We start from the raw sequence: 23,409 nt of genomic DNA, 5'->3' as shown, positions 1-23,409 counted from the left end.
CACACACACACACACACACACACACACACACACACACACACACACACACACACACACACACACACACACACACACACACACACACACACACACACACACACACACACACACACACACACACACACACACACACACACACACACACACACACACACACACACACTCTGTCATGTCATGTCATGTCATACTCTGATCAGGCCTGGCCGCTCTCATGTAGAACTTGAGCTCGGAGAACAACGGGCCGCTTTCACTGGGCTCCTGTAGTGGAGAGTGGAGACATAACAAGGAGAGGCCATCAACTCACATACAGTAACGTTGCGGTCGGGCAGACACCCCTTATCTCCATATTTTAACTTTTATTCCATTGCTAATTAATGCCCCACTTGATCACACTATAGCATGCCCGAAAGGTAGATCTCCATTTACCAGTAGATCACAAAGGTTGTGCAGGGAGATCACATGACATGCCCTGGGCCTAAAGAATATTTAATTTAAATACAAAAATAAATAAAAACATCAAAAAAGGGCCCGTCACCTCAGACCCACATTGAAAGATCTTGTTTTCAAACATCTGTAGCATTACAAATTAAATACATTAAAGAAAATCAATTTCTCCCACTCTTATTATTGTTATTTCCTTTTTTGACCACATAAAGCCTAGCATCCCTACTCTGGCCATGTCACAATAGGCGCACATTTGCCGAAAATAGCCGACCTAAGTATGCGCCATGTTGCGTTGACTTGTGAGCTTGTAGATCAGCTATTTTCTGCTAAGAGATTTGGTGTTGAGGGGGGGTGGAGGAGGGGACAGAAAGCCAAGTAAAGACCCCTGGGGGTATTTGGTGAACAAAGTATAGGGGTTTACATGGTTACAGATGCAGAAACTAAAGCATAATGTAAATTTTGCACATTATCCAAACGATCGTCACAAATGGGCATGGGCAAAGCTATCATTTTCTGTGGGTTTAAAAAGGAATGGATAGCAGTGGTTAATATAGACGAGTCAAACCGGACTATCAGGCTATTTTTTAAAAAAACAAATGGGCTGGGTTTACAAGAACCAGTCAGTGTTAACGGCAGCTTACAGAATTGGTTAATAGGCACACTGCCAAACACCCAATTACAGCTAAATATGATTTCAGAGAAATAGCTCTAGGCACCATTTAACCACACGTGAGCTTCTATATCATCCAAATCTGTTAACCCATTTTGGGCGGGAACCCCTTTTGGTGTTAGCATTATGTTATGCTTTAGCTATTGAAAAATAGCAGATCTACAAGCTTGTGGGTCTGCTATTTTAAAAAAATCGAAGAACGACTGACATAGAAAAATAGCTTTTTCAGAAAACTGTCAGGATGTAGAAGACATTTTTAGAATCTGATCTCAGGTCAGAATCTGTTAATTCACAGTGTAGGTGTTTCAGTGATGGCATTGTAGTTCTGGAGGAACACGAGCGACCTATTCAGTATTTAAGTCCGACGTCATTTTGTAGTGCTACGTTACGTCCGGGTCCAAGTGGCACCAGCTCCCGTCCGCATCTCATTATAAATAGAATATCTAAACGCGTGAATCTTTTTACAATGACGTTATTTTTCAGAAAGGAAGCCATTGTCTTAATGCTTCCAACTCGAGTAGAATTATTAATGTTTTGTACAAGTTTCCATGACAAAAAAAAATATGATGTGGAAACAATAAAGACTATTATTATCATTATTATTGAAGGTGGTAACAGTCCATTTGCTCAGTAAAATATTTCGGGGGCATATTTAGAATGTTTGCAGGCTTGAGTATGTTGAATCTAGTTTGCATTAATGAGGATTTAGTTGACACAATGAAATAAAATGGCGATATTATTCCGTGTGGGGCAGACGGCCTGTCACAGCCAGATTTGGGAGAGCAGCGCAGCTTTGTTGTTGCGAGGAAAGCGGTAAAATGAGACTTTCGTGGTTGTTTTCGTCTCAGATTTAGTCCGACGGAGCGTCACAGTATAACTCTATGGGGACACAAAAGCGTATATGGGGACACAAAAGTAGGACCCGGAAGTATCTCACGTGCTCGTGCTCACGTCACAGCTAAAATACTGAATTGCCTACGACACCCGTCTGAAAGAAGCTCCACTCTGGTTTCTGGTTTAATAATGCCAACTCATAAAAGGCTTTTATACACAAAATTAAGAAATGAAACAAAAACGTATGTACACATGTTGACAACAGGGTTGTTGTAGCTCTAGGGGATTTTTCCACTGGCAAGGTTTAGGCCTGCAAAACTTCTTAAATATAAAAAGAAATATGGCTTTTATAGGCTAAATGAATGAAGAAGAAAAAAAAGTAATGCACATATTGAAATTGAAAATGGGGTTAATGTAGCTCCGTAAAAGTTATTTTTCTCTGGCATGGTTTAGGTCTTTCCATCTAGTCGAGGAAAGGTAAATGCAAAATACCCGACAAAATAGCTTTAATCCCCCATCAACCAAGTATAAACTGCGCCGTATCTAAGCAAATTAGGAAACAGGGAAATGTGAAATTGGTGCAATTAGTTAGTCTTACCACTTTGATCACATATGGAGCGTCAACCCCTACAGCCTTTGCCGAATTTTCATCAGCTGTAAAATAAAAACAGAAAAGGATTCCATACGATGCAGCAAGTGATTTGTTTCTTCTTTTCATTATCCCATTTAGGCCCGACCTCAAATTTTTTAAAAATTATTCTAAATCCTCCAGTTTTCTGAAATAAATTTCACGATTTTTCAAAAATAGCTAAATTATAACATAATGTTTAAAACACCAAAAGGGGTTCCCGCCCAAAATGGGTTAAACTAAGTGTTACATAGCTCTATATTCTGGTAGTAGTCATTGCTAGTATATAGTGCTTGTACAGTAACAGGAGTCTCTCCAGCTCGTTAGTGAAAAGAAGATACATTTTCAGGTCAGGAAACCAATTTTATCCAATCAGGAGAGAGAGCTCACACAGGACAAAATCTGTGAAATTGGAAGTGATGGCATGTGAGCAGGGAAAAAAAAAGTTAACTAGGACACTATCAAATTGAAGCCGATAAATGGTCACTCTCCTGATTGGATGAAATGTGTTTATTCTAAGAGCTAGAGATGCCAACTGTTACAGATAGCAGTGGTTTTCAACCCTTTTCGCATCAAGTTCCGTTAATTATCCAGCATTTGAGCCAAAGAGCACCATTTGTTGAGATATAGTGAAGTCTCTCAGACTAAAATAATAATAATATTTTGTTATTCTTGAAAAATAACAATTCTTCTACATTCTCTAATTGTGTAGCCTTCTTGCAAATTAAGCGATACAGATGTTTAACAATAATGTAACGGTTGAGAACGTAAAATGAAACCAAATGGAGCCACACGGGTCTGTTTGGTTTCATTTTGCGCTAGCCTCTCAAGAGTTAAATTATTATAAAGATTATAAAGATCTATAAGGGTCCATTTGGTTACCAACTTTCCATCCTTTAGCTGGGGACCACCTGGAACCTCCTCAAGGACCACTGGTGGTCCCTGGTCTGGACCACTGGTTGAGAACCACTGCATGCTAGCAATGATTACCATCAGGATACAGCTTTTAACCCAAAACAATATATCAATCGCACCACCTTGTTAATTGCAATGCCTCCTTTAAAGAGGGTATGCGCGTGACATCATCATCAAACCAGGAAGTTATGCAGGAACGCCTACTGAGTGGCAAAAAACTCCTTTCTGGCCTTGACAGCCCATACATCCACACAGAAAAGTCATATCTGATTGCATTAAACAACATTAAACAATGTTAAACTCACTTTGCATGTTGCTTTGCCACTCGATTTGCCACTCGATGTGCCATTCACTTTAAGCATGCGCATACCCTCTATCGTACAACAGTGTCACGCACAGAAAATGGCACTGTAGCAGTACAAGCTCAGAACGTGCCACGTGTGCAACAAGTTGCAAGCTTGTACGTATGTCAGCCGTTTTTGGCGCGAGACACTGGCATAAGACAAAGTATAAATCTGGCTTTAGCTTTCACCTTTTGTCACGTAGGCATGGAACTTGACTATTTGTCAACCTTTGTCAAGGTTTTTACATTATCAAAAGATTTATTTTTTGGTCACCCATTACTTCAAGGTCAAGAGTGGGTCTATACAGAAGTTTCCAAATACAAGCACATTCAATGCTTTCCAGTATCACTGTACAAACACTGAAATAGCATATTTTTCTAAATCAGACGTCATCCATAATGCCCTTACATCATCTTAAAAAAGGCATTTAGCTTTCATACAAGTAGTACAAGATCCACTATCCACCCGCTCCATTACTTACCCAAATAGATTAGGCCAAAGCCCCCTTGACCAATTGGTGCACCGAGCTTCCAGGATTTCTTCACCATATCTGTGAGGACCTCTCCGGGTGGAAACTCCTCTGCCAGCTTCCTCTTGGGAGGAGCTCTCGGCTTCCCTGCTGCCTTGGCTTTAGGAGGCATCTGAGACACACAGAGAAGCCACCTGATCAGTCTACACCAGTGTATCCCAAGGTGGGGTCCGGGGACCCCCAGGGGTCCTCGAGGGAGTTCCAGGGAGTCCCCAGCAAGATGATAGTTGGGAACCAAATGGACCCTTATAAACGGGTCCATTTGTACACTCTCAGAGTTAAATTAACATTGATTTTACAATATAAATTGGGATTCCCAGAGATAGAAATGCCATTAAATGGGAGTCTGTAGACTAATGCATGTCAAACTGGGGGTCCTTGAAATTAAATGGGTTGAGAATCAATGCCATGAAAATCTTCTCTTATGGGGGGGCATATCTTTTCAAATGGGGGTCCGCGAGCTAATTAGTGTCAATTTGGTGGTCCTTGTCATGAAAAGGTTTAGGAACTACTGGTCTACACATCACTAACCTCACGTCACCAGACTTTCCACCTCGGAGGAAAGCCTGGTCTGCATTACTAAATTGCTGTGTGATCCGGTCGGGAGCGGATGATAACTTTACGCCATCAAGCCGGAACCCTCAATCTGGAACTTCCTTTCCCTCAAACAGGAAGAATAGGTCCAGATTGAGGATTCTGGCCTGATGAAATGAAATGAAATGAAATCTATATTTACCCAGGGTATCTGGGCTAAGCTCAAGAACTTGTTTCCAGCCAGGCCCTGCTCATAGAACACATTTCATCGTAGTGGTTGATGCCTTGTTCAAGGGCATTTCAGCGGTGGTAATTTTAACGTGTCGGACGGCTGGTTCGAACTGGGAACCTTCCGGTATCTAGACCGCGCCGCTATCCGTTCGGCCACCGCTGCTACAAAACAATGACTACGACATGATGTGACAATATCATCTGCTCCCAACCGGATCATAAACCCGAAAAGGAATGCTGCCCAGGCTAACACATCACTTGTTCTCACCTTGAAGGGGTTCCAGGGGGTCCGCAGCTAATTTATTGATAGTGTGCGTCTCTCTCTCCTGGAGACCAAGATTACAGACAGTACAAGTAAACAAAAAAATATATAGGCCAGCTATAGCAGATGTCTAGCTAGCTCCTTTCGGAACCCTACGTTAAAGTTTCTGACATTGTGATGACTTTATGTAGGGTTCCTTCTCACCGGATTCAAGCGACGTGGGACGCAATCTGACTTACCCTGACTTAGCCCTGTGCTGCGGTGTGGGTGTCACGCTGACATATTCCAAACGAAGCATATGGACGCTATAGGATACAACGAACCCTCTCACCCCCCCCCCCGAACGGCACAGAAGCCGTTAAGTATTTTTAATGTTTGTACGACCGTTTTGCCAGCTCTGAAATTCTCTCTTCGGTCCCTCCTTGTTGACATATCGGTTGGCTAGCTGCGCCTACGAGGCGCGTAGGGAGGCGCTGCTAGCCAACCGAGATGCCGAGAGGCGGTACAATGGGATGTCAACAAGAGAGAATTTCAGAGCTGCCAAAACGGTTGTACAAACATTAAAAATACTTAACGGCTTCTGTGCCGTTCGGGGGGGGGGTGAGAGGGTTCGTTGTATCCTATAGCGTCCATATGCTTCGTTTGGAATATGTCAGCGTGACACCCACACCGCAGCACAGGGCTAAGTCAGGGTAAGTCAGATTGCGTCCCATGTCGCGTGACGCCGGTGAGACCGGACCCTACGTGGTAGGTCCAAAGGAGCTCAACCCGGGGGGTCCGGAGACGGGCTAATGTCTAGCTTATGCGAGTTAGTAGCCTACAGCTGTATTCAAAATGTATAGGCTACGGGAGACATCAATAACTACCGTTTTACTTTCATAAAGTTCATAACCAACGTGACATGCATGGCTCATATATGGATATTCTTTAATGTTTAATGTAAAGCACATCCCCTTTGGTTTAAATGTGTTATACAAACGTGGCTTACTTTTTTTTATAGCTGTAAACAATGTGAGAAGTTTCATCTGAATCAGTTTCGTTTGACTACCTAGTACTGATACATAGGCTATTGTTGTTGTTATTGTTGCTATCTGTTGTTGTCAGCTTTAGCCAACTTATTATTGCATCAAAGTATTGGATAATCGTGGCTCATGCAATATAGCCAACAGTCTTTGTAAACCAGTCGCTGAATTAGCTGTGTATAACTTGCAGCTGATACAAGACGTCGCCTCACGTGAACGAACAAGATGCTCAACTTCAAAACGCCCTCGTGAAAAGCCATTTTATTAACGTGTTTTTTATTCTCTTTGCCATGAAAAAAAGCAGCCTGTACGCCTTGTTGTTGGTTTCCATTCCATGTTCAGCCAGTGTCATCCGGTCTACAGCCCGCCCACCCCAACACGGCATCCTTCCATTTCCACACACACACACCAAGGCAAGCAGACAAACCACTTTCGTATCCGAATTCTAGTATCCAGACCGGATGCGCAAGCTGGAAAGTCGAAACGAACCCCCCCAGCCTATAGCTTCTTGTAGCCAATGCGTGCCTTTTAATTTAAAACAAGCGACACAGTTTAGTTTACGTAGGCTACAATAACCACAACTATCCAAGTCCAACTGTGTCAATTTATTTAAAGTTCCAGTTAAAGACATGGGTTAATTCACGTTACACCCTAGAGGCAAAGTAAACTAGCCACAAACAGAGCGAGCATATAGCTAACGTTAGCTACCGGTGGCCAGTTAAAGTTAGGCCGTCGGGGACACTTCCGTGATTGAGATTAGAGTCATGTTAATAATATGCAGCACTGTGTGGTGTACGAATAAACGCTGAAATGCGAACCTTTTACCGTCACCGTGTTGCTGTCACCAAGTTGATATTCCTACAACTGCTCCACCGAACTTCCCGCAAAAGTCAACGCAGAGCCGTCACCGGCGTCACGACTTGTATTGGTCAACTGTCTCTGACGTCACCGCACGCGCTACTACCGCCGACGTCATCGTCGAAATAAAACAGCGGCGCTCAGTCAGTTTGCAGCGTATTGGCCTCTAGAATCATTGTAGTCGCCCCTCGTATTTCACCAAGTTCACATAAGAAGGGACAGAAATATACTATAATATCCAACTAAATTATAATCCACAACTTGTGTGAAATATGTTCAAACTGGGACTAGGGGTCAAGACAGCCAGAGGCGGCGGTGCCAAAGCCAAGGCAGCCCATCTCCGAATCCAGAAAGACATCAACGAGATGACCAAGACAAAGACTTGCTCACTCGATTTCCCAGATCCTGACGACCTGCTCAACTGCAAACTCACCATCCAGCCAGATGAAGGTTTTTACAAGGGCGGCAAATTCATCTTCAGCTTCAAGGTTGGACTGGGTTATCCCCACGATCCTCCCAAGGTGAAGTGCGAGACCAAGGTGTTTCACCCCAACATCGACCTTGAAGGAAATGTTTGCCTAAATATCCTACGGGAGGACTGGAAGCCCGTGTTGTCGCTGAACACCATCATCATAGGTCTCCAGCACCTGTTGCTAGAGCCTAACCCGGACGACCCGCTGAACAAGGAGGCGGCAGAGCTCCTGAAGACGAACAAGAAGGAGTTTGAGAAGAATGTTCAGCGGTCTCTGAAGGATGCTAGTGCTAGATAGTGCCTTCTTAACCTCCCTAGTCGCCGGCAGAGCATACAGTAGGCTGCCATCACCCCCACCAGCCAACCAACAACCAAAAATAACCTTTGCGTATGCCTTGCTCAGCGGCAGTGGTATTATCATGCCAGAATCTACACGGTAAAATTCGTTCATGACGTCCACGTGTTCACTGAGTTTGAACCATTTGAACCCCTGGTGGTCCCCGGACCTGATATAAAAAAACAAAAAAAAGGACAATTCATCTCCCTCTTCAGTTTGCACATAACTGGGGGCACCAGGTTAAACAACACACACAATTAAGAATAGAATGCTACAATACTAAAACAATTAACTCAACTTGAAACTAAACTTAACTTAAAAATACAAATAAAAAATACGACATAGGCACTCTAATGCCTGACAGCAAGTGCTAAATTCTATTCCCGGGGGCCGGGAAGATTATTTTCTGCATGTCACTCCCTGTTTACTGTCTCTCTAAACTGTGACCATCAGTAATGCCCCCCAAATAACTTTAATTAATTAATACATTTACTTGGGCCAATCAACAAGTTGTTAAATGTCACTAGGCCTCACCTTTTTTTTGTATAGTGGTGACATTGAGAGAGAGAGCCAGGAAAGGCAGGAGAGATTTGTGTTGACCTTGCAGCAAAGAAGGCGGGTGGGTGTGGGTGTAAATCCTATTAACCAACATGCATTTTTTTCTTTTTCTTTTGTAACATACATTTCTTTAGCGGTGCAGCCGCTCCAATGCATAGCTTTGTGTGTATAGCATGTCTGTCTGTCTGTCTGTCTGTTTGAGCTCGGAATGTCCGTTTGAGCACGGAATGTCCGTGACATCATGTCGTGACATCATCAGATGTCACCATTGTGATGAAAGGCACCGCTCACTTCTCACGAGTGTGATTTTTTTTAAATATACCTTACCGTAAGCAATGGGGGAGATTATGTTTTTGCCTGTGTGTGTGTTTGTCTGTCTGGGGATAATCTTGCAAACTGCTGGGCTGTTCAGCAGAAAACTTGTGCACGCTGCCAGTAGGCTAGGGAAGTACCTCAATGGTAGCCTACTTCATTCATAGTACTCTCACATTTTGTGTAGGCTATATATTTTGAGGAGCGCTAGCCCCTCCAAAGTCTATAGCTTTCAGAAATTGCGTCATATGACAGTCAAATCTATGGACTTTGAATGATGATGTAAAAAAAACAGCACCCCACATGATGTCATGTGGCAGCCAAGTCTATGACTTTAAATGTGTCAACGAAGTCCACACCCATAACACCAGAGGGAGCTCAACAAACCATGTGCAACTCAGATTCAACACAAAGGGACACATTTTTTTTCGCTCCTATGCCACCAAAATGTGGAACGTCCTACCAACAGTCATTAAGACATGCGAATCCCTTGACTCCTTCAAAACCACTCTCAAAGGGAACCTACGGACGGCTGCAATTCAAAACTGGCCCCCGTAAAACCTGAATCCCCCTTTTTACCTCCTCTATGATGATTTCCTGTTTTTTTCCTGTTTTCTTCTATAGAAGAGTATATTTGTACGTCTCTAATTGTTATGATGAATTGAACATGGTGGGCCCTATTGTAAACAAGTGTAATACTTGATGGTGTCGTTAACAGTTTTGTATTGAGTTGTGCTTGAAATGTACTGTAATTCTCCAATCTGTTAATAAATTAATCAATCAATCAATCAAATGTTTGTTTAGAGTACAATGTTTGTTTCAAGAAGTGAGGGGGTTCACACAAGTGCAATTTAAAATATATTTACTTTAGCTTTAATAATTTTAAAATGGAAGTCAACGGCAGTCAGATCGGACTGAAACCTTGCCTAAAAGTGTAATGACTCGCCCCACAGACTTGCCCAAATATGAGTAAAAGAGGGTCAGATCAGGTTGAAACCTAGCACAAATATGGACTCGTGCGTCACAGATACTGTATGTCATACATGACTGATGTCTCAGGCAGGCCACATGTATTGGGATCTTGAATAATAAAATAGGCCGATGCCTGTCTGTGTCCCTTTTATGGCCACATATGTCTCTGTATCCGTCTTCCTGTGTCCATCTAATATGGAGTCCAGGTCAGTCTATGTATGACATCAGTACGACGACGTGTGTCCGGTGATAATCACAGATTCATGAAATTACTGAAAAAAATCATTGAATTTTGTTTTCTGTTTGCTTTTTGGGGAATTTCTTTGAGGGCCTATGCCCAGCTTTGAGTGTCTGCGTGTACCACATTTGTGATTTGATTGGCTGTCCGGTTTTGAAATAATTATTATCTGCATAATTAAGTTATGGGTGAGAGCGAGACGAGACAGAGTAAATGAAAATTTGGACTCGAGTACTACAACACTATCAATTGTGTTTACTTTGGGGGTCCCCAGTTCAAATATGTTTATTTTTGGGGGTTCGCCACCAGAAAAGTTTGGGAACCCTTGATGTTGATTGTGGCTATTTTCACTACTTTTGAATTTATTTTGATAATCCTCACCTATAATGGCCTGCCCCCTACATAGGGACACCAGCTTGGAAGGGGTTAAGTCTCTCTGTGGGTTTTATAAATATTTAACCAATGAAAATAACTAACGGTTTTTGAGTGGTGCAAACCACTCCAACAACCAGCTTTGTCTGTATCTATGTTAGCCTGGCTAATAAGCCAGACCGAATCAGCCGTTGGCAAAAAGAAAATTGCCTGCCGGCGGATTACGGTCTGGAGAGGCTCAATTGTACGCCCATTTCCTACACCAGAGAACTGGTGTGGCCAATCGGGACACGGTATGCAATATGGGCGGGCTTTGGTACAGTGACGTTCAATGCTTGAGACCTTTGACTGAAAGTAGCTCTGACCAATTGCGTCAAAGAGAAAATGTTTGAACCCGCCCCCCGGGAAACAAGATCCATACACAGCATCTCCAGACTCAAATAACACACGACAGTGTGATTTGAGTCTGGCTTATTAGCCACTAGCCAGGCTATATATATGTGTCTATGTGTCTATGTATGTGTGTACCTGTACGTGTACAAGTGAGCATGGTTGCCATGGTCACTGACATTACGTCAGACCACAGCTGATCAGGCTATATAAGACCTTGCACCACTCAGTTCACACGGGTGTGATTTTTTACTAAACAATAACCGCATTGGATCGATTGGAACATGGGTTATTTTTTCCCCCCACTTCCAGATAATGAACAGTTTCTGACAAGGTATCTAATCCGACAGCAACAATATGCTGAATAGTAGGGAATGCATGTGAACGTTTTTCTTTTTCTTTTCCAATCTGTCATTCGATAGGAACATATTGGGTTTCACTTGCGGCCCGGGCAACTAAACTCATGAATAAGATATTGTTCCCCTAGAGTCTTTGTCTTTCCAAGTGCCACTAGAGAACAGAGAGCGCGCACTGTAGACCCAGGGGAACAAATGCAGGCACAACTATTTTGTGCGTCAAATGTCGTAGACATTTCTCGTGACAACTGAACGGAGGATTGCTTTCATATAACTTCCTTGACCCATGACACGGAGAGCGGCCACCACTGCTCGAGGCGAACAAGACTCGTTTGTTGTTGCCTTTAGGAATTCCTCCTCCGCGGCAGAAGAACAAGGCTTAATACGCGATGGACTCCTAAATATTGAAAGATGACCGGGCGCAGTGACAAAGAGAATGACGAGCAGGACAACCGAGGGGCAGAGAGTCCAAACAAGAGCCAGGGGAAGGGGAAGGTCAAAGGTGAAAAGCGTGTGACTTTCCCTCCGGATGAGCAAATCGTATCGGGCTTCGCCGAGCACAAGAACACAGACCGAAATGGTACGTTTTCTCTGTCTGTCTGTCTGTCTGTCTGTCTGTCTGTCTGTCTGTCTGTCTGTCTGTCTGTCTGTCTGTCTGTCTGTGTCTGTCTGTCTGTCTGTCTGTCTGTCTGTCTGTCTGTCGCTCCCCCACACACATCTACCTAAAAATATCAATACAATGGTAAACTAATCAATTCAATCAATTGTAAAAAAAAATCACACCCGTGTGAAGTGAGGGGCACTCTTATCATCATGCATCACGTTCTTCCGTACCCTGCCAATCAAATCATCACAAATGTCATTCCGGCCAATCACTTTTCTGCCCTCACCTTTGTACCTTGCTCAGCCAATCAAATCAACACTACGGGGTGATCAGCCAATCAAATCAGCGTGATTGTTTTCACACAAACAAACAAAGATGGGCATAGGAGGAGCTATAGCAAAAATAAATGCTCTGAACAAACATGAAATAGCCCATAGACTTGGTTGCCATATGATGTAATCTTCAAAAGGCATGTATTGGAGGGGCTAGCACCCCTCAAAAAACAAATAGATAAATACATGCTTAATCTGCTATCCACTCCTACACTTACTGTATACATGCAACTGCATGTAGTCTAGCGGGGGATTGATTATTTTACTTAAGTAAAACAATGAAGTACTTTATCCACCACTGAGCATATAGCCAACTGGCATCATAGATAGATGACTGATCTCACAGGCTGTCCAAGTCCGAGATACAAATGGGACCCACGCGGTTCCCATGAGTATATCCTGAGATCCACATGATTGGATATAGTCCAAGCAAAGGCCTTCTAAAAGAGGCTCTGGTCTGTCTGTCCTTCCACTGTCTGGAACTATTCTAGCAAACAGTGGTGTCAAATAATTACAACTTTCAATATTTTTACTTCTACTCCACTACATCTCAGAGGAAAATATCGTACTTTTACTCCTCTAGAATTGTATGAAAACTTTAGTTACTAATTACTATAGTTACTACTACAAAGCACTCTATAACCACTTACTTCAGCCCTATATAGGCCTATCTCACAGCCCCCTTTCCACGCCCACTTCCGGTAGATAGTGGTGTCATTTAACATTAGGCATTTACACTTTTTTTTCTCTGGAGAATCTAAGTACATTTCCTAATGTTAAAATGTCAAAGACCGATAATAATATGAAGAAAACACAACTCAAATAAGTAGAATAAACCTTACCTTTACAAAATGGTAGTTTGTGGCTTGTGAAAATATCTCTTTTAACATGGAAGCCTATGGACCACTATCTCCAAAAGGGGGCGTAAAAAGGGGGTGGGGAAATGCTGTGAGATAGGCCTATTTTGGCCATTTGAAAATAGCAGACAAGCTCACAATGTGTCGCACGGCGACAGAGGTGGAGAGAGAGACGGGGGGAGACATGCAGCAAAGGTCGTCAACGGGACTCGAACACGCAACGCGCTGTCAGGCCAGACAGAGCCTATATGTGCCATCATATATACCCGGACCACTAGGCGAGCGGGCGCCTCAGCTGACTCAATATCTGAGGAAAGAAGTGGATTTTGCACATTTAGATTATTATTACAAAACCTAGCCTACACATTAACCACTTACCGTAACCCCTATTTTATATAGCTAGCTACTATTCGAAAATAGCTGACCTCGCAATGTGCCATGTGACATGTTGTGAGCTCATAGATCAGCTATTTTCTTTTTTTAAAAGACACGTTTTGAAACATTGTAGTACTTTATACTTTGGTAGGCTACTGAAGTATATTTTCATGCCAAATGTGTTTCCCTTTTTTTGTAACAGTATTACTGTATTGTTATATTGCCACTTTTAAAAAGGTGAAAAACAATGAGTAGCTTACTGTACATGTAGTATTGCTATGTTGTATTGCTACTATAATAGCGTTGATGGTGTCTTATATTATGGAATATTACCATATGTATTTAAAAGGTCTCGATGATCTTGAATACAGCCTCTTCGGGCTTTGTGTGTTATCCTTTTAGCACCATTGTATAATCGTATACCAATATTCGCAGACAGGCAGGCAGAGCTGTTACTAAAGTATCCGATCAATCAGTCATTTCCACCACCGCTAATTAGACATCGTGTGCCATGGAAGGTTTTGTGTAGGACACTCAAAGATCAAAGCGATTCCTATAGTACGTCTCAATCTCCTGGAGCCTCTCTATAGGATTCACATCTGGAAGCTCATTACATCCCCGCAAGGCGACGAACGGGTGATGAATCGGGGGCCGCCTGATTGGTTGATTTACCACGCAGACAGACTTCCATCGTCTTCGTCTGCACGTCCTTCCTCACTCTCTCCCATTGACTGCCACGCACGCGCGCGCGCCGCACGCACGCACACACGCACACACGCACAGCACACATTACCGTATGGCACTTTCCGAGCCCACCCCCCACACTTTTGAATGTGAGCCATTGGCTCTCTGTGGCACACGAGTGACATTAAGGCGCTAAATGAGTGTATTATTCTGTTTTAGTTGACAGCAGCCTCACCTTGACAGAGGTAAGCCTGGCCTACCGCCGCAGCTGCGACAGACACCAGGTGGAACCCCGGAACCTCGTTCTGGAGCAGCTCAAGGTACAGTACACTGTATAGAGAGACATCTGTGCACTTTCTATCACTGGTTCCCAAACACTGGGTCGGGACCCATGTGTGGGCCGCGGACGCATCTCTATGGGTCCCTTCATTTTGTTTCGTTTCCTACATTTAGTTTTTAATCATTATCAAAAAAAATAACGTTGACAAAAAAGCTAACATTTTCATGAATTGAAAACAAAATGATTATTTTGAAGGAATAAAAGAAAAAAAAGAAATACCATGAATTATGGAAAAAAAAAATTAAGAAGTAGTGAAAATAGCCGTTCTACAATAATGAAGTGAGTGGCAAATCGAGTGGCAAAGGATTACTTCATTGATCTCGTATACTGCCAGGATCCACCCACCCCCCCCCCCCCTCCCCCGTTTTTAGCCTTATTTTGAACCAAAACCCGCGACCGGTTGTTACAAATGTTACGTTCACTGTGTGTGTTGTTGGAAGAAACACAGTGGGCGCGGGTGCATGAGAAATTCAAGATGGCGCGCACTGTTGACATCATCACCTATAGCAACACAATGCAAATTTGTTTTTTCCCCCCCTAAAACATGATTTAGACTCTCATAGATGTATTTGATCGATTCTGACATTTTGTCAGAATCGATAAAATACATCTATGAGAGTCTAAATCTTAGGCTAGGTCTGGGCCAGGGGGAGAACAGAAATGTGTAGAAAATGAAGTGCCTGCTAGTGGCCATTGGTCACATTTTCCCTGTTTGTAATGATCAATAATTGAGATGGGAGTGGAAAAACACTGAATGCCAATGGTGACAACAGATCCCCATGGTAGCTAGCTGCTTGCTGCATGGGGTTTGGCCGCTTGCTGGGCTCCTATACATGGAGGCGTGCGCGCTGAAAAGTGAACATGCCCTTCTACAAAAGTGAAACTAGCGTTTGGAAAGCCTTTTATTCTCTTCTGCGGCATCAGCAAATCTGCTCCTAAAATAATTGTGGTACTGTACAATGATGTATAATGTCACGCACAAAAGGAATCGATCTCCAAGGAGTTTATATACGAGACTAAAAGAAAAACGCAAGCCCTCCGCCCCCTACATGTGTGCACTCGCTCACGCACGCACGCACACACGCACATCACATGCACACACACGCATCACACACACACAGTATGCTTGCAAACACCCAGTTTAAATGTATTTAAAGAGCGCTATACTGTTGAACAACAACATGTAGAGCACTGGAATCCCCCGAGATTGGACCAGTAATCAACCATTTTAATTTCGAGGACCAATTCAGTTTGATATGCATTAATTAGGCCACATGCAGACCCCCATGTTTTTCTTTTTTTTTTAGTGGTGCAACCACTCCTATATAGACAGCAATGTGTGTGGCTGTGTCCCTGGGTCTTGTCCCTGGCTGTGTCCGAGCACGGAAATTGCGTTATAGCGTTTGTTCACCACCAAGTGTCACTGTTGCACAGCCTAAAGGTGGTTGCACACTGGACACGTTTTTTTCAGATTTTTAGCCGCGTTTTTCCGTCGGTTTTCCGAAAAACGTGTCCAGTGTGCAACCACCTTAACACACAGACACACACAGGCCAGGGAGGAGGACTCCTATCTACACTGTAAAGTCCCATTTGTACAGTTACCCTTGGATCGCGCGTTGGGGACAAAACGAAACGAAAGCCTATATGTCAGTCAAAACATTGTCTGACGGTAACATGCATTCATGATCAAGAAGACTACCTTGCAACTGCAAGAACGGACAGACATAGACAAGCCCCAGCGTTAGCGTACAAACTTAATTTGTGTGTGCGTGTGCGTGTGTGTGTGCGTGCGTGCGTGCGTGTGCGTGTGTGTGTACTGCATGGGTGCAGCGAGTGACTGAGCACATACACACATGTACACATTAAAATTCCTTGGGTAATTTGAATCATTTCATTCAATCAGCCTCAATCAGATTTATTGCAGCAAAAATGTGAACGGCATCCCCACTCCAAACAAGAGGCTAAGAGCAGGTTAACCGCTATGTGGAATTGAACTTGGTGGGATTGCAAATAATGGCACAGCTGTAAACAAAAACAAACAAAACGTGAGATTGGTAAAGTTGGACCACGCATGCACACGCACGCGCGCACGCACGCACGCACGCACGCACATACACATGCACATGCACATGCACATGCACATGCACATGCACATGCACATGCACATGCACATGCACATGCACATGCACATACACATGTGTATGTATACACATACACATACACATACACATACACATACACATACACATACACATACACATACACATACACATACACATACACATACACATACACACATACACATACACACACACACATTTGTATAACTCCTATATGCGTGGGGACAAGAATGTTTATTTTAATTTTATGAATGCATGATTTTACAATTCTTTTGGGTTATTACTAATTTCTTCAAAGCGTAACGCTTTGAATCTTATTTTATTTTCTGAGGACGAGAACAATATTGTTCTCAATGTCTACTATACTTGTGGAGACATTTGGACCTCACAAATACAGTGTAGTTACACACGCACACTCACAAAATGGATCACACTATCAGTGGCGGAAAAAGTAGCCCTACTCAAATTATTGAATTCTCTCCACAAGGAGGGGCAGTGCAGCAAAGCATTATGGTCATTGTAGGAATTCAACAATCCAGTCAAACCCACACAGACTTCATTATTGTTTTGGCCATAGGGTGCAATTTTCAAATTGTGCTACTGTTATCTACTACAGGGGTTCTCAACGTTTTTGGCCGGGGACCCCCGGAAATACTTTGGCAATGTCTCGGGACCCCCGCCCCGCCCCCTCCCGACCCCCAATATAAATTGACTGCTACAATAACCTTAAACCATTTTGGGCGGGAACCCCTTTTGGTGTTTTAAGCATTGTTATAATTTAGCTATTGAAAAATAGCAGATCTACAAGCTCATAGCGCGCCACCGAGTGGCACGCTACGAGCTTGTATTTTTTTGAAAATAATTTGGGGACCCCCTAAAATAATTTGGCGACCCCCCGAGGGGTCGCGACCCACGGGTTGAGAACCCCTGATCTACTACACATACTATTATTAACATTGAGTGACTGCAGTTTCTTCCAGCGGTGTTTTTCAAGTTTTCAAATGTATAAATGTATAAAAATAATTTGACAATAGCTGGTATACAAGCTCATAATAAGATTGCTACTTTTGAATGGCCGAAATGTATATAGGGCTGAAGTGGTTAATGCATGTTTTGTAATAATAATCAAAAGTAACTAGTATAACTAAAGTTTTCAAATAAATGTAGTGGAATAAAAGTACAATATTTTGATCCGAGATGTAATGGAGTAGAAGTAAAAATATTGGAAATTGGAATATATATATGAAGTGCAAATATGGTAGCCTGGCTAATAAGCCAGACTCAAATCACACTGTTGTGTGGTATTTGAGTCTGGAGATGCTGTGTATGGATCTTGTTTCCCGGGTAGCGGGTTCAAACATTTTCTCTTTGACGCAATTGGTTAGAGCTACTGTCAGTCAAAGGTCTCAAGCATTGAACGTCACTGTACCAAAGCCCGCCCATATTGCATACCGTGTCCCGATTGGCCACACCAGTTCTCTGGTGTAGGAAATGGGCGTACAATTGAGCCTCTCCAGACCGTAATCCGCCGGCAGGCAATTTCTTTTTGCCAACGGCTGATTCGGTCTGGCTTATTAGCCAGGCTACAAATATGGTACCTCACCATTGTACTTATAAGTATACAGTACTTAAGTAAATGTACTTCATTAACACACACAGACATGCACGCACGCACGCACGCACTCATGCACGCACGCACACACTCGTTTATAGGCAAGGCACACTTGAAACACATATACACTCCACCATTTATAATTCATTTTATGTACTTACTTACTTCACTGGCCGTGTTAAAGAACATAGCTCTCTAACCCCCCCCCCCCCACTGCATAAATTCCAGCTAAGATCAAGGGGAATTATTTGTGGAAAAATTAGAGACTTAGCAAGTGCTTACATTAGTCGGTGCAGACGCCCTATTATCTCCGAGGTGCTAATGAACCCCCAAATGCATTCCGAGTGGAGCGGAGGTGGTCGCCCCGACGAGTAAACGTGTATGGTTAGGCAGTTAGCCGAGAAGGGTGATATTTAGACCAAAGGGGGGAGGGAGGGGGAGGGGGGGGGGGAGCACATGTGAGTGAATCCGTAATAAGAGAATGCAAAAAATTAAGACTCGGTGCTTAAAGAGCAAATTTATTAAATTAGGTCTTTGCACAGAAGAGAGGGCGGTGATTCCCCCGAGGACGACGACGGTTGAAGACTATTTAAAGCCTTTATTTTACTTTATTTATTATTATTGTACCCGGGGGGGGGGGGGGGGTCCTTTTCTTTTTTTTTACTGCTTCTCTGAACAGTTCTAAGTGGATAAAGCATGCATTGCTTACGGTGACATCTTCATAGTGGTAAACAATGAGAGGTTTGGGGGGTGGGAGGGGGGGGGGTTGCGGTGGGTGGTGGGGGGCGCTTAATCAAAGCAGCTATAGCTGCGTTTAATTTTTTGCCCAAACATCCGAGGCCTGCGACGCGTATACCTTTATTCTATTTTCTCAGCAGCAGAGCTGTGATTACGAACGTAATAATTGCAGATCAACGTCGGGCGGGCATCTCTCTGCCACACCAAAAGCGTTGGCAAGGAGGGGGGAGAGATATTTGCATGTGTGTGTGTGTGTGTGTGTGTGTGTGTGTGTGTGTCCGTAACTGTATAGGCCTATGTCCATTTCAGCACGGACAGCTGCAGTAGCGCTCTGTGACCTGGGGTGGCACTGTTGGGCGGCTAGCGCTGTGTGACCTGCAGGGGTTTGCAACTTTGCACTTTTGGAGTAGTACAGGAGTTCAGTACCTATAACAATAACAGTATATAACCGCTCAGTTCACACAGGTGTGATTTTTCTAGGCAAGTTTAATACGCGTGTGATTAGTTGAATCATTTCATTTTATTTTTTAATTTCCCCCATTTGGTTCAGCTTGGTCGCAGAGCTGTTAAGGTTGCACGTGACAATTGGGCCCTCCTAGAAATTCAAGTTGTCTGGATTCCCATCTTCTAATCTTACACGGTGTCAATTTATTCATTTGTAATTCAGAGTAGGATACAAATGGACCCTTGCGGGTCCATTTGGATACATTTGTTCCCTCTCCGAGTTGAATTAACGGGAGGATTCAGTTGAATCTCGAATCTTGAATGTCAACCGCGTACCGATCCGACCACAAAAAGGATTCCGAAACGGGCCGCGGCTAAAACTAGGAGTAAATTCCTCCGGTGATGTGCGGGAGGATAAGCTAGGAATTAGCTGCATGTTGGCAAACCTTCTGATGAATAGCTAGTGGTTGTTTCCCTTTTTGCAGATTATTCAGTTGAGTGGACTGAAGAGAAATCAATTACCACAACTTAACTTTCATTATTTATCCCCTATAGCATGACAATATGCAGCTCTATAAATTCATGGGGTCACATCCAATTCCCACTAATGTTTTTCTTTGTTTTCTTTTGCTTAATCCCCCAAAGGGGAGAAAAGGGGGAAAAAAGACAATCCTCCCAGAAATGAGAAATAACAATCTGTTTGGTGCGGACCACCGCTGTTCCCTCATGAGCCCCTTTGATTAGCATTAGCGTCACGGCACAGAAGTCTACCTACTGTATATATATATATATACGCTGCAGATATAAACTGATCCCTGTCTGCTTACTTGCACACGTACGCATGCACGCACGCATGCACGCACGCACACACGCACGCATCCATTCTACAGCACAAACACTTGCAAAGATATAGCTCTTCCTGCCTGCGTGCCATTTTTTTTTTTTAAAGCAAACCATTTCTTTCCCCCCTCATCCACTTCGAAAATTAAGTGCATGCTGATTGTTATTGCCGGCACCCCGGTGTCGCGGCGCAGTCAGCTGGCGAGGTAAATGTCACTGCGTGTAAAGTGCCACACTATTTTCCTTCAGTTAGCGGGCTCCTGCATATGCAAAATATACAAGCAGAGAGCATGTGTTGCCATGTCCGCTTATTAGCAGTGTAAGTGTTCATTTATATGAGTAAGACTATGACCAAAGGACGAAGGTTTTTAATCCATATTGATCTGAGATCAGATTTTAAAAATCCTGACAGTTTTCTGAAAAAGCTATGTTTCTATGTCAGTGGTTCTTCGATTTTTCAAAAATAGCAGACCTACAAGCTCGTAGCGCGCCACCGAGTGGCGCGCTTCGAGCTTGTAGGTCTGCTATTTTTGAAAAAAAAATGAGCTTGTAGATCTGCTATTTTTCAAGAGCTAAAGCATAACGCTTGGTGTTAGCATAATGCTAACACCAAAAGGGGTTCCCGCCCAAAATGGGTTAATTTAGCCGACTAAGACTATAGACTAAGCTACACTACATCTAAATGGTGTGTTCAAAAGACTATAAGACTAAATCAGAATTTGCTCTAAGACTATTAAAGGACAAAAGGTTTTTGCTATTTAGTCATATTGACATTTAGGTGACCTTCACACCAGAAAGCTTTACTGCGATTAAAACGAATCCTGCTGCACATTGTCAGAAAGTGCGCTTCGTTTGGCAGGTGTGAAGCATCATTCGAATCCTAATGCGCATCAAAGAAGAACCGCATTCTACTCCGACCAAAAACGGGGGTTTCGCTTCGCTTCCAATCGCACTTGATTACGATTCGGTGCAGGTGGGAATGCAATCCGCAGCAAATAAAGGAAATGAAGCAAACAATGTGGCAGGTGAGGAGATAAACACAGTTGGAGACGGAGAAGGCATATTTTACGCAGCGCAAAGATGTCCCGTTACCGTGGATAGACATGGTCGAATGAGGAGACCGAAGCTGTGTAGCCATACAGAATATTCTGTCTGTCTGTCTGTGCGTGCCGTAAACATGGAGTGCTGTCACTGTGTGGGAAGTAGGGACTTTGTCTGTCTGTGCTCAGTGCGCTGAGCGCGCTCAGGGAGAGAGAGAGAGAGAGAGGTCCAGTCCCCGACGGCACGACACATGCACGTTATGAGTATAATTTTAACACCATAGATTTCACTGGGCTATAGTTTATGAATTGAACACATTGATAAGGTCCCTGCTGTGTTTTCAATTGCTGCGGTTATACAGCGCAGTGTGAAGGCAAAACCGCAGGTAATTAAATATGCAAGAATCCCAACTTCTCCACCCATTCGCATCGAGTCTACCGAAGTATTAGGTGGGAATTATGTGACCTTAGTCGCCTAAGAGTAGACAAACAAAACAATTTCAGATGACTAAAGTAGGACTAAAAATAAATGGTGTGTTATTCAAAAGACACAGGGCAGTATTATGCGTGTCTTAAGTACCAGGTCTTATGACTTAACTTAAGACCTGGAGGCGTGGTCAATGCTGTTTGGCCACTCAGAATAGCCAAATGGCATTGATCATGCCTCCAGGTCTTAAGTTAAGTAATAAGACCTGGTACTTAAGACACGCATAATACTGCCCAAAGACTTAATCTTTCAAATTAACACTGCATTAACATTATACGACCAAAAAAAAGACTAAGACTTTGATATCTATAGTTGACTAGATATTTAATCGACTAGACTAAACAATTTCAGAAGTACTAGCTAGGACTAAGACTAAATGGCGTGTTATTCAAAAGACTATGACTAAATCTAAATCTGTTGAAAAAAAACACAACACTGATTTTGGGAAGATAGCAGTATCTACAAGCTTACAAACGCGCCTCATCTGCATGTACGACGTTTAAAGAGCTCATGTGTTGGCCTATATAAGTTGCTTCTTGTGGGCTTGTTTTCATAGACCTGTGTGCTTATTTCTCTCTCTCTCAATCTGGCAACAGAGAGAGAGAGAGAGAGAGAGAGAGAGAGAGGAGAGGGGGGGGGGGGGGGATTATAGGAAACAGCAGGACAGCCGGACATATGTCGCTCCTCTCATTACAGGGCAAGACGCGGTGATAGCAGGCGCGGTTGTAACGACGCCACGCTTTAGAAATGGCGGTGTGGGGGGGGGGGGAGGAAATGAAGAAGAAGAAGAAGGTCACAGCGGTTTGTCATTTAGTCGGGGCCCGGGGAATTTAGGGGACACCGATGTAGGCTATAACGGAGTGCGGTTTATAGTGAAGAGGATCTCAAGTATTGAGAGAGAGAAACCTGTAGAATTGTTCTAATTCGAGCATTACAGGAATTTTGGCTTGTTTTGCTTTACAGTATTAAAGATATGGTGGACTGTTGAGTCCAGACACCCAGTTTGAATTCGTGACAAACCCGCGCCCAAATCGGTGACGTTTGGTCACCGTGATAGTAAGTAGCCTATATAACCTCATGCATGGCGAGCTCTGACCCCGAAGGTCATTCTGACGGCGTATAGCCGTATACCTTTCCGTCGCTCCCTTACCTCCTACTCCTTTCCTTCATCCGGTCTCTCCTCTATCCTTGGACTTGCGGTCGTCAGAAAAAACAAAAAAAAACAGACTGCCGCTGAATCGGGTGCACATGCAGGAGCAGCTAAAGATGACTGCGGATTCCTCACTCCATGTGCTGTAAATCATTGCTTCATTCATGGACCCCCAGGGGTCCTCGGAGGGGTACCAGGGGAACTCCCCATGCAAAATTAGTCAATAAAGCGTTCACAATCATCTCAGCCACTTTAACCATATATATTTTATACTATGGCTAATCAAAAATAGCAGATATAAATGGCGGCCCTCTGCTATTTGTGTGTCAGTATATCCCATGGCACAAATGAGGAGGTCCCTGGCCAAATAAATATCGTTTTTGGGGGGGGGGGGGGGGTCCTTGACATGAAAAGGTTTGAGAACCGTTGCTGTATAAACAACGCAGTGCTTGAAAATATGAGTGCACTGCACCGCGCACCGATAACCTTAGCGGCACGCGCTCCGATA

At 43.4% G+C, this 23,409-nt stretch overlaps 3 protein-coding genes across 5 annotated transcripts in view; 2 read left to right on the top strand and 1 right to left on the bottom strand.

The window, feature by feature from the left end:
* The window catches only part of LOC306942157 (serine/threonine-protein kinase VRK1-like), a 37,151-nt gene extending 29,794 nt beyond the window's left edge, over positions 1–7,357 (bottom strand). The window contains exons 1-5 of one of the 3 annotated variants that reach the window (XM_079527902.1): positions 7,232–7,357; positions 5,398–5,455; positions 4,317–4,476; positions 2,547–2,602; positions 189–258 (exon numbers count right to left, since the gene is read on the bottom strand). In XM_079527902.1, coding sequence (XP_079384028.1) covers positions 189–258; positions 2,547–2,602; positions 4,317–4,476 — 286 coding nt within the window. In that variant the 5' untranslated portion in view covers positions 5,398–5,455; positions 7,232–7,357. The remainder of the gene's footprint in view (positions 1–188; positions 259–2,546; positions 2,603–4,316; positions 4,477–5,397; positions 5,456–7,231) is intronic. The other 2 variants (XM_079527901.1, XM_079527900.1) reach the window with 2 other exon arrangements.
* Positions 7,358–7,507: 150 nt separating this feature from the next.
* On the top strand, positions 7,508–8,041 carry LOC306941912 (NEDD8-conjugating enzyme Ubc12-like; the record flags this gene model as incomplete). Its single annotated transcript, XM_079527550.1, has 1 exon — positions 7,508–8,041. The coding sequence occupies exon 1, from the start codon at positions 7,544–7,546 to the stop codon at positions 8,039–8,041; it is 498 nt and encodes a 165-aa protein (XP_079383676.1). The 5' UTR covers positions 7,508–7,543.
* Positions 8,042–11,689: 3,648 nt separating this feature from the next.
* The window catches only part of LOC306941911 (protein phosphatase 1 regulatory subunit 37), a gene marked incomplete at both ends in the record, with an annotated part of 55,023 nt that continues 43,303 nt past the window's right edge, over positions 11,690–23,409 (top strand). The window contains 2 exons of the mRNA XM_079527549.1: positions 11,690–11,858; positions 14,350–14,450. Of these exons, the coding sequence (XP_079383675.1) occupies positions 11,690–11,858; positions 14,350–14,450 (270 nt within the window). The remainder of the gene's footprint in view (positions 11,859–14,349; positions 14,451–23,409) is intronic.

This window comes from Electrona antarctica (assembly GCF_951216825.1).
Source record: "Electrona antarctica genome assembly, chromosome: 18".
NCBI classification, from domain to species: Eukaryota; Metazoa; Chordata; class Actinopteri; order Myctophiformes; family Myctophidae; genus Electrona; species Electrona antarctica.
This window is presented reverse-complemented; position numbering and strand designations above follow the sequence as displayed.